At 37.3% G+C, this 18,932-nt stretch overlaps 1 protein-coding gene across 7 annotated transcripts in view; it reads right to left on the reverse strand.

Annotated features, from left to right (window-relative positions):
* mtcl1 (microtubule crosslinking factor 1) overlaps positions 1–18,932 on the reverse strand; it is a 61,921-nt gene that overhangs the window by 20,123 nt on the left and 22,866 nt on the right. For 4 of the 7 annotated variants that reach the window (XM_083524854.1, XM_083524856.1, XM_083524857.1 and 1 more), the window contains exons 4-6: positions 5,908–5,967; positions 2,909–4,318; positions 420–521 (exon numbers count right to left, since the gene is read on the reverse strand). In XM_083524854.1, the coding sequence (XP_083380980.1) occupies positions 420–521; positions 2,909–4,318; positions 5,908–5,967 (1,572 nt within the window). The remainder of the gene's footprint in view (positions 1–419; positions 522–2,908; positions 4,319–5,907; positions 5,968–18,932) is intronic. The other 3 variants (XM_083524859.1, XM_083524855.1, XM_083524860.1) reach the window with 1 other exon arrangement.

Genomic DNA, 18,932 nt, shown 5'->3' on the forward strand with positions numbered 1-18,932 from the left:
AGATTTCTTAAAATGTGACACTAAACAGTGCTTGAAAAATTTTTTTGTTTGTATTAAGCATTTGCAAATGCACTAGCATCTCTTTAACATGTTACGTCAATACAATATCAAAGTAGCAGAGATGATATTGTCAAAGGAATGACATAAATACAGCACTGACCAGGTCCCATATTTTTAAGACATAATAAATATTTAGTATGATCATTTCAAATAAGTTCAGGGTTGAGTTTTCCTATAAATCTTACAAAGAGGGCATGCATCATTCACTCGGATTTCACAGTCAAAGCATATTTCTGGATAAATCTGTTGTTAAACATTCCCAGATGCTCCTGTTTTCCCTTCCGTTTATTTACTGGCTTAAAGTGAAACATGATATAAAAATGATCAGCGCTTTCTGAGGAGATGGACGAGGCACTGACCTCGGCTCTGACACTGTGCGGCCTGCCGTATCTACTGACCGCAGGCACCTCCGGGCCGTTCCGCCGGCCTAGGGACCACTCGAACTCTTGCCTCCGGCCGGACTGTCAGTGAAGGAGTGAGGAGAGGGAGGAAAGGGAGGAGGAGAGGAACGGGTGGACAGGGATGGTGGGGTCAGGAATGGGCCGGTGAAGAGTGAGGTAACGTGGGAAAGGAGGTGTATGAAGATGATTGGTGAATGACAACAAATGGAAAATTTACACGATAAGACACTGAATTGAAAATAATAGTACCAAAAAAATGAGTACGGCTTTAAAATATATAAAAACAACAAAAAAAAGAAAATCAACAAATGACTAACAAGCACAATAAAGTAAGAGATGATAATGGAATCGTGATGGATTGAGACAAAATGCACAGAGACAGAAACCGGCAGAGCGGGCTACAAGACGAAGAAAAGCGCAAAAAGGAAAACCAACTTGAAAATAGTGGCGTAGGAGAGAGACGAGAAGAGTACGAGTATGAAAATGAACAGAATCATGGGCTGAAACATCTGAAGGAAACACAAAGAAAGAAGAAATAGAGAGAGAGAGAGAGAGAAAGAGAGAGAGAGAGCGATAGAGAGAGAGAGAGAAACACAGCCAAAGAAAGAGCAAGAAAGAGGGATAAAAGGGGCCAGGAGAAAAAAAGAATGCAAAACACTTGTTATGAAGCGCATGCAATGAGGGATACATGAGCCTAAAAACCAACAACCGAAATTGTGCTGTGAGCGCTATGCTTAGCACTAAATACATGCACGCACAAGTGTGTGTGTATGTGGGTGCACTTCAGCCATATTGTAAAAGCAGCATGCACATGGGAAGCAATACTTAGCCAATAGACCCATATACTCTGGATCTTCTAAACAAATTACTGATTAATATCTGACACCACAATCATGTTTAACACACAGGTCATGGCTGTGAGAAATCAGAAAAAGTGCAATCTACTGTACCCTATTCCACATACATGACATTACAGATGGCCATTATTGGCTAATGTTGCTGTGATTAAGAAAGAGACTATGCCATCCCTGCTATCCATAGGGCATAAAACATTGAGTACCGGGATAGCTATGGCACTGCCTAGGATTTGAAATTACAGCAAGGTGGATGCTTTTTCAATACAATTTTTTTATTCTGATGCTATACTTTTTACTTGATGGTAAATAGCTTAGCTAAAAAGTAACCATTTCAGGAGATAAATAAAGACAGGTAGACTGCCTTCCAATGGTTTATTTAAATCAAACTAATTGCGGTTAATGACTGTATGATCCAACCTTGCGTATTTTGTTGCTTTACCTGAAACCCCTTCAGCTAAATCAGCTACTTGATAATTAACCAGAGCTTCCAGAGACGACATGGATATGTTAGCGCAGAAAAACACTATTATGCAAGACAGGGGAGCTCCATAAACCATTAAATATATCACTCTAGAGCAACCAACATTGCAATAACCTTTATATTACAAGTCAATAGCATTAAGTGACAGCTAACTGCTCTTAGCAAGCGTGCAAGCAAGTTTCCATTTCTTTGCTAGCTTTCAATAGTTGTAGTATGTTCAATTAAATATGCGTTCAAGCCCTTGTAGGGTCTCGTTTTTGTACTATTCCGGACCCTAAGCCTGATTTTTACCCAGCAGTTCAACAACAAGCTACGAATAAGCAAGCAGGAAGAAATTAAAAAAGGACAATTGTGAATGCCTGGGGAGATACAGTGAGGGTTTATACTTTGTCTAGAAACTAAAGATCAACTAGATGGATTGTGAGGATCTTTTATCTATAAATTATGAAATAAAAGTGTCCCACTGTGGGTGTATTACAGCCTACAAACGCACAAGTATATATACACTGCAAGGTACATTGGGTAACACGCATCTCACTGATGTACGTCACTGGGAAAATGTCTTACTAAAGGTGTCTGAATGAGTTTGCAAATGAACATTTAAAGATTTCAGAAGAAAAAAGGAAAAAATAAAATAAAATAAAAAATAAAAAAATAATGGAGTTTGCAAGCTGAAATGCTTTCCATGACTGAAGCAATGAAACTGCACTGTGGGCTGTCAAGCTGTAAATGATTACCATGCTTAGACATGCCGTTATGTATGTCTACAAGCAACAATACCGCCTTAAATATAACTAATATGAATAAACTGTCATCAAATGAATGAAGCACTCATTCTATCTTTACCCAATAACATTAATGTAATATCTGTGGAGAACAGTTTGGGGTTTGTGTTGGATTTTTCCTTAAGGGACACATTCTAGGCATGATTAGATGATTAGGTAGAGTTTTCTTTAGCATAAAGATGAAAATTAAACCACTTTGCCATTCTTGCTAAGCTTAGAAAAAAGGAAGCAGCAGAAAGTGAGTGTAATTATGTTTTAATGAAGCAGTGACAGGAGACGCTGCAAGGCCTGGGAGAAGAGAGATTGTGTAAAAAAATGATCTACCTGAAAATCTGTCGAGAGATCCCTTCCCAGAGTTCCAATAGGCGAGTCACGTGACATGGATGTGACAGTTGACAAAAAGCTGCTCGACTCAGTGAGATTTGGCATTGGTGAAAGATCATCACTGCGGTCCCTCAGGCCTTCGCCAAGGTGTTCTACTTTTTCCATGAAGGCATAAAGCTCTGCCCGGAATGTCCGCATGCGAGTATTGATGGCATCTAGCACCTGAAAGTCTGGCTTAGGTTCAGCTGAGTCTCCGTCACCCCTGAAGTCAGAAACCTCCCCCAAGGAGTCGGCTCCGGTCACAACAAGACGTCCCTCACAGATCAGACTGTTTGTGTCTGAGATCAGCCTTTCCACCGTCTTTCCCAGCCTTTCGGCCTCTCGTTTAATACCACCAAGCATTTCACGGTCCTCCCTTCTCCGCTTTGTAAGTTCCACCCCTCCGAGCTCACCTATATCCGACCCCTTTCCAGCACTCCCAAAACCCGAGGTGGCTGTCTTCTCAAACAGGTCCTCAGAGTCACTCTCTCCACCCACTGGACCTTCTCGTTTGGGGTGGAGCATTAAAAGTCGTCCTGTCTCTTCCTCCTCAGCATCCCGGCGACCAGCATCGCTGTCGGCATCACTGTCACGAGGACTTGCAGAATGAAGACCCAGGTGTGCAGCCAGGTCACATCGTTGCATGTTTGAGATCAGTACGCGGTTCTCATACTGCAGCTTCATCACCTTCCCGCTCAGTTCGTTAATTTGCATCCGGGCAGTTTTCAGCTCCTCCTGCAGGGACACTATGCCACTCATTGACATGCTTGCACCACTGTTTCCAGGCTTCAGCATGGCTAAAGCACCTCCTCCTTCAACGTCCTCAGCCTCACCATCCAAAACGCCGAATTTAAAGCGATTTAGTTCGGTGGTCAGCTGCTTGTTGCGGTCCTCGATCTCAGAAATAGATCGGCGTAGCAGCTCGGCCTCCTCCTCCACAAACTGCAAGTGGCGTCGCATCTCACTGGCAGACTCTGGGGCATCTGTACCAAATGGAGACGTAGGCACACTGGAGAAAGGTTCGCGGCCAAAGCAATCGCGTTCATACTGGCAGCGCAGATCCTCATTTTCAGCCCGTAAGCCTCGGTTCTCCACTTCGAGCTCCACAATCTTCCGGCCCAGAATATTGGCCTCCTCCTCCACAAGCTTGAGGCGTAGCCGGAGTTCGGCTTCACGTGTGCTGTGAGGCCCACCACCCGGTGCCTCTGCCAGGGGCAAGGGGCTGTCCACGTCCCCGTACACAGATTTATACTTCTGCAGCTCTTGCTCCAGCTCATCTTTTTCTCGGCCAAGTTTGGCCATCTTCTTACGCATCAGGGCTGATTCTTCTTTAGAGAACTGCAGCTGACATCGCAGATCGGCACTGTCCTCCTGCACCAGAGAACAGATATCAGTGTTCATTTTGTAATGGTATAAGATATTATTTATTCATTATTATGCTTGATGAATTCTGATCCTATTACATTGTTCTGACGCTTGAAAATTAAAACAACCTTGTAATTACAATCGACTGTGAATTTTTGTTTTAATTAATACCTACATTCAAGTCAATTCATATTTATTTGTATAGCCCTTACAACAATCGACATTCTTTTAAAGCAGCTTTTCAGAGATAAAGCAGTTATGAAAGAATGTAAAAGAAGTTTGTTCCTTATAATTATAAACTTATCCCTAATAAGTGGGACAGTGGTGAATGTGGCAAGGAAAAAAAAAAACCCAGAGATGGTATGAGGAAGAATCCTTGAGAACTCTAAAGGGAAACCATCCTCATCTGGGTGACACCGAATGTCCATTCATTACAGTTAATCATTTTATACTCCATCTATACAAAGCGCTCCAACTTGTCGCTTAACAAATGTCTCCTTTATAGTATATATAGTATATAGTATAGTAGTATAGTATATATAGTATATATATAGGCTAGTTTTAAAAAGCACACTAAAAACAATTTTTTTTATTTAAACCTAAACTTGGCCAAGTTTGAGCTTCTGTATCATATTAGCAGTGTTATCGAAACTCCAAACCTCATTAAAAAAGATACCAATAAACATGATGTCGGTGCATATATTGTTCTGTCAGTCTTTCTATTTTAGTTTTTAACTGCATATCTATATTGTACTGAAAAAACTAAACCACTTTGTGAGGTAAAGTAGCAGTTTTTTTTTTACCTATTTATTACATAATGCATTTACTCAGATTGTCAATGACATATAACCAGTGGTGGACAAACCAAGTACTTAAGTAAAAGTAGAGATATAGTAGGCAAAATATTACTCCCATATAAGTAAAAGTTCTCTATTTAAACTTTCACCTAAATAAAAGGACAAAATTTGTCTTCCAATTTACTTAAGTATCCAAAGTTCTATGATTTTGTTATTATCATTTTTACCACAGGACTTTTGCATAATCAACTCAGTTTATCTAATGTTACTCTTAGCACACCAATCTATCAATAGACTGATAATTGCTATCCATTGAATATATCATGAGCCCAAAAGTTTCTTTTTAACTACTTAAAGAAATCGTGTAAATAAGGCCATGGGTGATGTGGCAAGTTTGAGTCAGAAGTTTCTTCCATCATTTATTCCTCTCAAAATGTTCTGCTTGCTGTTGAACTGACGCTGAATTGTATAGTTGTGCTTAGTAGATACCACCAAAAGGCAATCAAAACGAATAAAAAAAAAATGCAATGTAGCTGAGTAGAAAGTAGTTTGAAGATATTTAGATTTTGAAATGTAGTGAAGTTAAAGAAAAATCACTCCAAATGGAAATTTTCCACTAAAGTACAATTACGAGAAAAAGCTACTTAAGTACAGTAAAGATATAAATTTTTTTCATTACTGTTCACCACTGCATATAACAAAGCTTTTTTCCAGTTGGCATGCACATTCTAATGTGTATATGAAAAAGCTTGTTAAATTGCAAATATGTTTACATCGTTCATGGATTTTAAAACAAACCTGAGAAAGAGATTTCTTGTCCTTAAATGTTTCCCGGCTCCCTCGTCTCCTTGCAGCCATCTGGAATAAAATTCAGAAAAACACAAATGTAACTATAAAAACCAATACTTTTATTATAGATGATAACAGTTAGGATTTTTAGGGCTGTTCTAAATGCCTCTAGTATTTGGTGATGAATTATAAACAGAGGTGGTTAAAGTACACATAACTTTCACATTTTTCTATTCTGTTTTTGCCCCTTTAGACTGCACATCTCCGGCATTCTGCTTCTTTCTGGACTACATTTTTTTCCCTTAAAATTTTTGTTATTAAAGACTGTACTTCAACTGGACTTGCATCCGCTTTCATGAGTTAGAATTAACGTGACTGTTACAGTTACAATTTTAAAGAAATGACACTGGAGTCTCCTTCCATAAATTTTAAACCAAAACATAAATAACAAGAGATTAAAAACAAATTATAATAATTATTTGCCTTAGATTAAATATGATCTCTACCATACAAGACCTTGTAAATGAGCTTGTACAACAGAACAGTAACACATTAGTGAATAAATATAAATCTAAACTGCAGCCAGAATTGCTTTTAGAGATCTCTTTATAATAATTAGTTAGAAGGTGTTTATTACTTCAACACAATGAAACAAATAAGAGACAGAGACAAAAAAAAAAGGGAGAGAGAGAGAGAGAGAGAGCGAGAGCGAGAGAGAGAGAGAGAGCAATGAGTTTATCTGATTCCTATGCAACGTTAGTGTCACGGTGGTTATTTAAAGTTCTCCGATGTTCCCTCCTGCGCTGGAACCTTTTTTTGGAAGCCCATCTTGCTGATGCGCCTGATCAGAGCTAACTAATGTTTAACGTAAGCCTCGACCCAGACCTGCTTGTTCCGAGTTTAAATAGCACCCTGCTCCTGCCTCCTGAGTCATTTATGGCCAGACAGCTGGAAAGTGTGTAAAAGAGCAATGAGTCCAGAGATTACTCATCTCAAATTTTGGCAGAGACAAGGAAATTAAAAGACAAAAAGACTGGTGGCCCACCTAGATACAGCACCAAAACACGAGGAACACATTCAATTGATGTCATTTCATATGCTGCTGTGAATATAAGTTTCTGAGTCACAGTACAGATGTGTAGATGTGTCAGCTGTGTCCTGTTTCATTTTTAAAGACCTGAGGTTGAGAAGCTGAACCTCTTCAGCCTGCAAAATTAGAATATGTATAGTATAATATAAAACAATAATCTACAACAATGTTGTACAACAAGAATGCTAACCTATGTATAAATGACCTGTATATGTATCTATATGTAATAGTATTTGTACAGTATCTCACAAAAGTAAATACACCCCTCATATTTCAGCCACTATTTTAGTATTTCTTCTCAAGGGACAATACTACAAAAATGAAACTTGGATGTGTTTGAGTAGTCAATGTGCAGTTTGTATAGCAGTACATATTTACTGTCTGAAATTAACTCAACATGCAGCCATTATTGTCTAAATAGCTGGCAACAAAAGTGAGTACACCCTAAGTGATAACAGCTGTGCATTGTGTAATCATGCAAAGCCACATGTCCTTTTCATCATGTTCATGTTTTTGACAGGATCATACAAATGTATGTATCTTGTATTAGAGCAGTTAAAATTCGGTGCTTTAAGTACAATTCTCTCATACTGACCACTGGATGTTTAACATTGCACCTCATTGCAAAGACTCTCTGAGGATTTGAGAATTAGGATTGTTGCTCTCCACAAAGATGCCAAGTCTACAAGAAGATCGGTAACACCCTGAAACTGAGTTACAGTGCAGCATTGCTTTAGAGGTTGCAGAAGCGAAAGGTCCTCTAGTCAGTGCTCAGACCAAACGCCGCACACTGCAACAAGTCGGTTTGTATGGCTGTCATCCCAGAAGGAAACCTCTTCTGAAGCTGGCTAACAAGAAAGCCTGCAAACAATTTGCTAAAAAGAACCTGCCCAAGAGCATGAATTACTGAAACAATGTCATGTGGTCTGATGAGACTAAACTTGTCCAGCATGTATGGAGACACCCTGGTGAGGAGTAGCAATAAAACACACTGCCAAGATTACAACTGCATTGCTGAGGAAGCAGAAGGTGAAGGTGATGGAGCACCTGTGGGGCATCCTCAAGTGGAAGATGGAGAAGCGTCATGTTTCTAACATCCAGCAGCTCCTTGTCATTATGAAGGAGTGGAAGAGGATCCCAGCAACAACCTGTGCAGCTCTGGTGAATTTTATGCCCAGGAGGATTAAAGCAGTGCTGAATAACAATGTTGCTCACACAAAATATTGACACTTTGGACACAGTTTTGCCATATTCACTTAGGGTCTATTCACTTTTGTTGCCTGATATTTAGACAGTAATGGCTGTATGTTGAGTTATTTTTAGAGGACAGAAACTCTATACTGCTATATTAACTATTAACTCTATATGCAAATTAACTACGGTACTCTAAAATATATTCAAGTCTCATTTCTATAGTATTGTCCCTTAAGAAGATACTAAAATGGTTGCTAAAATGTGAGGGGTGTACTGACTTTTGTGAGATACTGTACATATATGTATATGTATATGTACCTGTATCAGGAGATTGATGTTACAACAATAATTTAGTTATGTGATCTGGAGTTTCTACCATGATATACTTGTGTAGATGCAAAACAAATAATACAAAAATGATAGAGATTTTAGGGAAGCACAGATGTCCTTTTTGTTCACTAACACCAAGTCATGTGAATTTCTCTCCTCTATGTTCTATTCATTCTGCTTTTGTTAACACCTTTAATTTTCTCATTAAAAAAAGCAAAGGGCACTGAATGGAACAGAAACTGTGTGAGTTAGACAGAATGTTGCTTACACTACACCCACTTGTCACTAATGTCTGTCTGTGTTTAAATGTATCTGGATGTGTGTGTGTGTGTGTGTGTGTGTGTGTGTGTGTGTGTGTGTGTGTGTGTGTGTGTGTGAGTGTGTGTGTGTGTGGGCAGGTGGCTGCAATGGCAGACTGGAAACGTTGCACACACAGTCAAAAGATTTTTAATGGAATGTGAAAAACACCCCTAAATAGAGGAGAATTTAACAAAAATACAACTTCCAGAAATGACAGCCTGAAAAACGATGTTCAATGTTCCTGATATTGATCTGCTTTGTCATAAATGTTTCTTTTTTGCTGTTACACAATTCAGTTTGTTGGTTGCATAAGTATTTACCCATTCTGATTGAATACTTGGTAAAAAAGAAAAAAATTCTAAATAGGGGTTGTAACACTATAATATGAAAGAAATGTTCAAAGTGGATGATTAGGTATACAAGTCATTTTACATTACTCCAAGTCACGAGTACAATAGTTTAAACCAGGAGTAGAAATTCACAAGATCATAAGGAATAGATTAAACACGTTCTTGAAAAAAAAAAGCCTTTTAAAGACCGGGTTGTAAATTTGCATAATTCATTCTTTCAGAGACAGGGAAGATTTAGGAGTCATGTGATTTTAATACAAAGAACGTACCTTAAAGTAAATGTGGAAGTGCCTCAGGCGAACCAAATATTAGGTTACTGAGGCGGAAACTTTTGATACAGCTACATAAAACAGTATTCGGTAAGATATCACAGATCTTAATTTACCTTCAGGTTTTTCTGTGATTATTAAATATGCATGAAATGTGCGACAAAAGTTTGAGGACACCTGGCCAAAAGAATTGTATGTGCTTTTTTAACATCACATTCAACATTTAGTTTAGTTCCAATTCATCCCAAAGTTGTTAAGTGGGGATGAGGTCAGAACTTTTTAGAAGGCATAGAAGAACTTCCACTCCCCACAGCTTCATTAGAAAAGCAGTTAATATTATTGTTAACCATTTGCCAGTAGTATTTACATACTGTAAAGACAGAGAATTCATACAGTTCTCAATCACAGACAGTTCAATCACAGCATAGTGAAAAGGAAGAAGTGCGTCTATACTGCTGAGGAGATCAGGATGGAAAAATTGTATGGAGGAATATCTTAGATAGGAAGAGACCAAAATATACTGACATACAGGTAGCTGCTGAACATAAACCCACAGAAGATGTTTATTTAAAATGGGGTTACCACAAACTGCCTGCTAATTACATTGCTTAGTCATGCTAAAAATCATAGCCTTAAAGCCAAAACTCGCCTTCAAACAAAGTTTGCAAAAAACTTCAAAACCTAAACAAACAAACAAACAAACAAACATGTAAATAAATGTCAAATGATGAAGCATCCTCCATCACAAAGCTCATCTCTATCACCAGGTGCTTAATTTTATTTCTTCAGTCATCACTACCTAGCCTGATGCTAGCAAGTTCCCAAATCAAACTAGGGGGCAACCCTGGCAAGCTTTATTGATTACCTTTGCAATGCCTGAGGCAAAGTATCACCCATTGAACTTACTGAGGAACCAGTATGAGATACTATTCAAGCTGATTAGGGATTCTGCCTGCCATAATTGCAGCAAGACTGATGTATACCATCCAGCAAATTTTGTAAACAATTTCGAATGAACAGTGTTTGCCAGATTGTGAATTGATAGGTCAGGAATCGATGTACGGAAGAGAGTCCAAGAGAGCAGAATTATTCATGGTTTTTGAAAGGAAGGCAATATTTCCTTTGCAAACTTAATGTCGCTTGTAAGAGATGTCGTAAGAGATGTCATAAGTACGGTGGCCGAGAAGTGCAAAACACATTAACAAATCCGAAAACAAAATAACAAATCTGAAAACAAAACAACAAATCCGAAAACACATTAACAAATCCGAAAACACAACGACAAGTCAGACAAACGGAAAAGGTAGGTATAGTTTGTGAATGGAAACTTACCGATGATTGGACGAGACACCTGTCATTCACCTGTATTACCTGAATTTGTTTTTGGATTTGTTCATTTGTTTTTGGATTTGTTGTTTTGTTTTTGGATTTGTTAATGTGTTTTGCACTTCTCGGCCACCGTACATAAGAAACATGCATATTTAACTGCCTCACTATGTCAGTAAATAAGTGTCAGTAAAATGTGGTTAAAGAAATGACAGCATGCACACCACTGAAACAACCTACACAAAAATGTTCTAAGGCATATGCGTTACCATTATTAGGCTTAAGCTATGATAGGTAGGGATATTATGGAATGATATTATTCAATTCAATTCAATTGAAGTTTATTTTTACAATGGACATTGTCTTCAAGAAGCTTTACAAAATGTAAGAATTATAGAACAGAATTTCAAATATGTGAATTATGTGTATTTATCCCCAATAAGCAAACCTGGGGCAACAGTGGCAATCAAAACCCCGTTAGATGGTATGAGAAAGAAACCTTGAGAGGAACCAGACTCAAAGGGGAACCCATCCTCATTTGGGTGACACCAAGCATGTGATTATAAATCATAACAACCACAATATTACACATAATATATTATGCAGAGATGGAAAGTAATAAAGTACAAATACTTTGTTACTGTACTTAAGTAGATTGTGCTGGTACCAGTACTTTATTTTACTGTTTACTGTATTATTCAGACTTTTTACTTTCACCCATTAAATTTTTTACACAAATATCTGTATTTTCTACTTCTTACATTTTCAAACCAGACTCGTTACTTTAGTTTTAATCTATTTGCTGACACAATCAACATTTTTTCTTTTTATTGCACACCAGCCCATCAACCGATTTCTTGTCATTGTGTGGCTTTTTCAATCTACCACTGGTGTATCATTTCCTGACTCACACAGACCACAGATGAAGGCTAGTTTATGAAGTTAACAATGAGTAAGGCAGAAGGCAACAAGATGTATGGGGTTAACGTGGACAAGACAGAGGGAGTCAGCAATGTAAACATGACTGAGAGCAGAAACATTCCTGATCATCATCATCTTTCCTCCACTTGTGTTCTTTATGGTGGATGTTCAGCCTGGATACATTAATTAGGTAACAAAATCTGATATTCTTTTATATTAATATTTTGATATGAAATGAGGTCCAGTTACCAGCATGACACTAAAATAGGTAATGGCTATTTTTTAGTTAAGAACAAGTCAGAGCCCAAACTTTTTAAATTTAACTTATGTGAAAAAGTGTAGCCAGTACTTTAACTTAAGGGAGTCTTTCAAAACATAAGTACCTGTACTTCTACTTAAGAGAAGGATGTGTGTACTTTAGGCATCCCTGATATTATGCACAAATATATTATGCATATCCAATAGCAACACAAAGCACATCACTCAGGAGCCTCTATACATTTTCTCTCTTGTTCTCAACCAGCAGCAAGTCATGCACCACATCTCAGACATGAATTCAGGCCTGGGGTCGAATCTTCCACAGTAAGACTTTAAAAGGGCGAAGGCGGCCCATTTCCCCATTTTTTTCCACCCAAAACCTTTCAATGTGATTAGTACTGAAGGATCACAAAAGGAGAATTAGCTATTCAAAAGCAGTGGAATGTGTCTGCAGCTCATTGGTTTGAATCTGGCCCTATTAATCCTTTTGCTTTTGCCAGCACTGGTGGAAAAATGTTACATTTTTTTTGTGTTTTTTGCCAGTGTGAAACATGAATAGGCAGATTGAGAAGCTTCATTCTTTTGCAATCTAGTTCACACAACCAGCAAAAGAAAAGTGAAAGGTACCAAGATTGTCAAAATGGTATCCTTATTAAGCAATAAGTAACGACATGTAGTAAAGGCGTAAATATATTTCTGGAATATTTTTTTGGGAGAATTTTTAGGAGAAGTTTGGAAAAAATCTAAGTAGTAGAAGTTTTGCCTACGGTGATATAGAAGAGCTCAGGTGGTCAAGCTGTCAGAACTGCATTGGCATCGTAGTGTATAAGGTCTCATACAGAGCAAATCGGTTCTGATTTTCTGAGTTATGCTTTATTTTCATTCATTCATTCATTTTCTCCCGCTTATCCGTAATTCGGGTCGCGGGGGCAGCAGTCTAAGCAGGCCCCCGCCTTCGACTGCTGCCCAATCCTCACAGCACCGTCCCTTACGGTCCCTCCTGCAGGTGGTGAGCCCACGGGAAATGCTTTATTTTAAGCCTTAAAATAATTTTTACACCTTTTACATTTAATCCTTTAATGATTTTAGATATGTTTATAACTTACATGTTTTTATTGTCTCCAACAATACCAAGACTTCTACTTTGTTCATGATACTTTTTTATCATTCCTGTTTAGTCCTTGATATGAATGCCTCATATCTGAAATAAGCCATTAACTACATTTTCATCTTGCTCAACCATACTCACACGTGTTCCATGACTCTGGTTCTTTTATATATGTTAAACTTATTTCTCTTTTTTGGAAATAGTACCACGAAGGTCATAATAAAGATATCAGAGCCAAGTGCAAACAAAAATACTAGCTGAGTGACATTTTGTGGAAGGGTTTGGTCACAAGTGTCTGGCCATCTTAGAACCTTAGTTCCTGAAAGTAGAGCTCACTACAGACAGGTTTTTGTAAATACTCTGACAGGACTGTAGAACTGTAAACCCACTGGAAGTCCCACAAAAGATTTGATTTTGATTAGGTGAACTAATTTTCAGCAAACTGTAACCTTGTAAGGTTGAGAACTATGAAATGTGAGAAACTGTGAAAAGGTTAGAGCTCACTTTACTGAAATTTTGCAGACTGATCCAAAACAAGCAAAACAGAATGGCACAGAATCTATACTTGCCCAGTGTCCATTTTCTTCATCCTGTCTGTGGACCTCCATATAAAAACACTTGATATTGCTTATTCAGTGGACACAAAACAAGACACCATTTGCCACTTGGTTTATTTGAAAAATGCAATTCTCCATAGACATGTAAACCCTGTTATTAAACCAGCTTACACATTTTTTTACAGCTGTTATCCAGTTTGCATACGTTTAACCTATAGGGCCTCAGTGGACCGCTCTCATTTAGAGAGACTCTGACGCTAATTAAACTTGACTAAGCCAAATATCCTCCACTGGCCCAAAACCAATGTGTCTCGTGCTCCAATGACCTTTGCCTACAATGATTAAACTGAAAGGCAGCCATGAACACGTTTAAAGTTTATAAGTGGCTCGAACGAGATAAAATGAAGGTCTGAATCTCCCACAGTGACTTCTGTTTGGTATTAAGGTCAGATCAGTGCTTATCTCCTTACAGCATGTCTCACAATCCAATCACAGTCATTAGTCTACTATGTAAAGAGTTCATTAGAAGATTTTTATAACAAATGTATCAGTCTCCTAATCTTTTTGTTTGTTTAAACAATCACAGATAACAGGCTTGGTGATATTGCTCTCTGATAGCACTACACTATCAGACTCTATACAATCTCTAAGAGGCATGATAATCTCCAGAAGCAATGATCCAATACTTGTAGACTGTCACTCTATACTATTGTAAAATAAAAATGGCTTTTGTATGACTCCGAGAAAGATCCAAATATCCAAGCGTTTACCTCAGGCAATCCTGTGTCTGCAGCATAGTATCATTCACATATAGGACAAGAGCTTCAATTAATCTTCACAACAAGATGCAGAATGATAAAAACTGTGATCACAGTGACTCTTATCATGGCGTGATCATTTGTGCCCAATAGGCTGGTTCGTGTTTCTCAGGAACTGTTGATCTCTTTAAAATTTTCAAACACAACAGTTTGTAGAGTTTACACAAAATGGTGCACAAACAAAAAAGCATCCAATAAGCAATGAATGGCAGATAAGTGAGGTCAGAGGACAATGGCAAGTCTGGTTTGAACTGAAAGGAAACATAACAAAAATAACTTCTGTTTGCAACACTAGTACACAAATGTACAATAACACTAATTTAAAGATGTACAATATTACCCATGTATGTGCAATATTACCTATGTGCAATTTGTTTGGAAGTGTAACTACTTATGGGAGGTCTCTTTTTTCTTTTGTATTTATACACTGTATTGTATATATGTTTACTACTGTATGTCAATTTTTTTCATATATTTGCACATTTCTTTTTATTTTTTTTACTGCTGTAACTTGAAAATTTCCCCACTGTGGTACAAATGAAAGGTATATATATTATATTATCTTATCTTAGCTTATCTTATTGAGTGAGTTGAACAGCAGCTCAAAATGCACAATGTTTAAATCGGATGATCTACACTCAATTCAATTCAAATGGATGAATATTTGTATAGCACTTTTAACAATGGATATTGACTCAAAGCAGCTTTTTAGAGATATAGCGGTTATAAAACCCGTCCTGAAACCCATCCTCATCTGACAACAAATGTCCATTCATTACAGTTCCATCATTGTTAAGGTGTGCAGTGATTGGCGATTAAATGCAACCCGTCCTGAGATTGCAGTAGACTGATGAAATTACTTAAAGTTCTCAAAGTTCTTGAGTTGCTCTTGTCAGCCAAGAACATAAATCTGTGAAATAAAAAAAAACTCAACTATTTATTATATAAAAAGCAAACTCAATTATGGATGCTTATCAAAATCATTTCGACTAAGCTTTTGCAGTGTGTATATTCCATTCACATCATTTGGCAGATGCCCTTATCCAGAGTGACTTACATTGTATCTCATATATATGGGGTTAGGGGCCTTGCTCAGGGGCCCAGAAGTAGCAGCTGGGATTTAAACTCATGACCTTCAGAGCTAAAGTACAATGACTTAACCACTAAGCTACCACCTCCCAGACATTCTGATTCCCTAACTAGTGTATTATCTGATAAACCAAGTTTAACTGAGCAAAAGGGTCTTATTTGTATTTGTATCTGGGCTGCTGTCCAGCATTCAGATTTTATTATAAATGGTCAAATCTGGATTGACAATGCACCACTGTTTCTCATCATCTCTCAACTTTCACATCTCTATTCTGTCATGTTTCTCATTTGCTTTGCCTTTCTCTTTCTCTGAGGCTCAGGGGCCCACTGCTCTCTCTGAAAGTGCGACTCGGCGGTCTCATCACAGTCTAAAGAGACCACACGCACAAAGAAAGCTTAACTGAGACAGAATGCCTTTCACCCAAACACAACAAAGCAGCCAGCTCACCCTGCATAGGCATGGCATGCCCCAAAATACCACCCACCCCTCTTCTCACTGTCTTTCTCTCTCTTCTACATTCTCAAACATTTTTTTTTCTCTTGGCAGTATGCACTAAACAGCTGTCCCTCTACACAGGGATCAAAAATGTGAAAAAAAGAAATAGACCAGACACTAATGATAAGATCTCTCTGTCAGTTGCATTTTTATTAAACACATGTATTATAATTAAATGCTTAATAGTCTCCTAACTACTCCATATTGGCCATATTGGAGTATAATTAGGTGATAATGCTCATTGGAGATACCGTACTGTATCAGTTTCTATTTATGCGTAATGACAGCGATAATAAAAGTCATCTAAAGCCACACATTGTATTTTATTAAATACTACATATTGAATGCCTACGATATTTTTCCAAGCTAAATAATTGTTTAATTATTCATACAATAGAAGCAGAAATGTATAAGTAAATGTATAATTTATGATATATCTTTAAATCATTTTAAACTTATTATAGTCACGATTTCCAAATATTATTATCTATCCCTAAAAAACATGAAAAATCAGTACTGCAATTTAATGGATTTTACTGGTTTATTGAAAGGTTTGCTTTGGTTCATATTTTTCTGGCCCTGAATTTCGCTCTGCCAATTGTCCTTGGAAAGCAACACACAAGGCACAGTTATTGTAAAAAAAAAAAAAACACACACAAAAAAAAAAAAACACAAAAAAAAAAAAAATAAAAAAAAAAAAGCAGGGCAAATTCACAGTTAATATTTCACACAAATGAACAGTTAATGACTTGTGAGGAGAGATGGAGAATGACAAGGACACATCAGTGCATTCAGGTTGATGTGCAGAAAAAAATATAAAAATGACAAACTGCTTCTTCAACTCTTAAAGAGAGACAATTCTGTTATGATCAAATGATTTCAGCCATCTATCATGTGAGACACTGTAAATAACTAATCAATAAAACTCACACAACACAAAAAAAAGGAGAGAGAGAGAGAGAGAGAGAGAGAGAGAGAGAGAGAGAGAGAGAGAGAGAGAGAGAGAGAGAACTAGAGCGAGCGATCTATAAGCTAATTTTCACAGCATTAGACAGGAAGTACGTTTTAATACATTTCCTCAGACCAGTCATGATATCAGCAGAAAGACCACCACTTTGGCTTTAGCTAATGCTAATTTCTTTCCTATAGCTGAAAGATGTCGTATTACAATGAAATAATTCGAACCTTTATTTACCACCATGTGTTCACACAAAGAACCAGTATCTGAAATGTACTTCTGTTTAATTAATTGATGATATAACACTTACTCCTCAGTCAAATTCAGTGGTAAGATATTTACGCATTCTATGAGTTCACAATTGCCACAGAGGCAACAACATCTTTAACTATTAACTGCCCAGCTGTAAGCATTAGCTTGATTCTTATAATCCTAAAATAAGATCCAAGGTTCTGCACAAAAACACAAATAACAAATGACTTCAGACTTCAATCCGGGGGGAATAAATACAAAAGATCCCTTTTAACCCTCCCACAAGAGGCCACCTCATCTTTCAAATGAATCAGGCTTGACTTCGACATTACATAAACACTGCAAAACTTTTATTTGTGGCATTGCTAACTATCTTAGTCTGGTTTTATAAACTGAACTATATGCTGACTGCCTCATCTGTCAACTTACCGATTTTAAATTGACCTGTCTAGATTTACCTCGTTAAATAATGTATATAGCTAGCAACTGTATGTAGCTAGCTAGCAAGCTACCATAGGTACTAAGAGTAATAGCCATTTGTGATATGGAAGGATTCAAAATTTAAATGTGTCACTAGTGAAAACGCTATTTGTGCTAAACACACATTAATTTCACAATAGTTTTATACATTGCTATAATACAAGCTAATGGTACACGCTAATATGTGGTACAAGCTAATATGCACACACCAAAAATGATTATTTCAATTTAATTAATAAATTCACTTATTTTTTAATGCTCTACCCGGTTTATGCTGTCTTCTCTCTGAGTACAAAAAAAAACAGCACTATAGAGTTTTATCATCTGCCATTTTTTCCTTATTTACTTTCTCCTCCAGAGTCATTTTGGGGACAAAATGATGATATTGCAAATAAATAACACCCTGTGGACACCCAGCCACTTATAAGAAGCATTTAAATATTGAATTTTATGAATGTCTTTTGTAAAGTCTACTGCAATGATGTTTAAAATAGGGTCCATGGACGAAACTTGGCCTGTATTAACCTTTAATGTGCTATATATAAATATATATATATATATATATATATATATATATATATATATATATATATATATATATATAAAATAAAACTTACACAACACAAAAAAAGGAGGGGGGAGGGAGAGAGAGAGAGAGAGAGAGAGAGAGAGAGAGAGAGAGAGAGAGAGAGAGGAGAGAGAGAGAGAGAGAGAGAGAGAGAGAGAGAGAGAGAGAGAAAGAGAGAGAGAGAAGAGAGAAAAAAAAGGGGAGCATTGCATTGAATCGTCACAGATCTTCATTTCTAATTGAACATAAATTTTTTTGTTTTAATTCAAGCTTATATTATGATAACATCTGGAGAATATAAGGGATTTTAACCTTTGTTTTTTTTTATTAATATACAAGCATGCATTCTTCAGGCTTTTTCATAGAATGGTATCAAAAACCTTTACTTCCATGCGATATTTATTTTCGGCCTATGCTCCCTCACTCAAGTTTGATTCTTGGCCCTTCGGAGTAAAAAAGTTGGGGTACCTCTGGTCTACTGCCATGCTAATTACAGTAGCTGGCTAGATACTGTAAGCAGCATTTACATTTAATGTAAATGTGACCTTTTCCTGACTGAACAAATTAATGACACACAGCTTAACAAGCAACAACATGGCAAACAACTTTCCTTTTTGAAAGCAGACTTTAAAAGCACTGGGTCATTAAACAGGTACTGTATCCCCTAGCA

The sequence above is a fragment of the Silurus aristotelis genome (assembly GCF_946808225.1).
Source record: "Silurus aristotelis genome assembly, chromosome: 22".
NCBI classification, from domain to species: Eukaryota; Metazoa; Chordata; class Actinopteri; order Siluriformes; family Siluridae; genus Silurus; species Silurus aristotelis.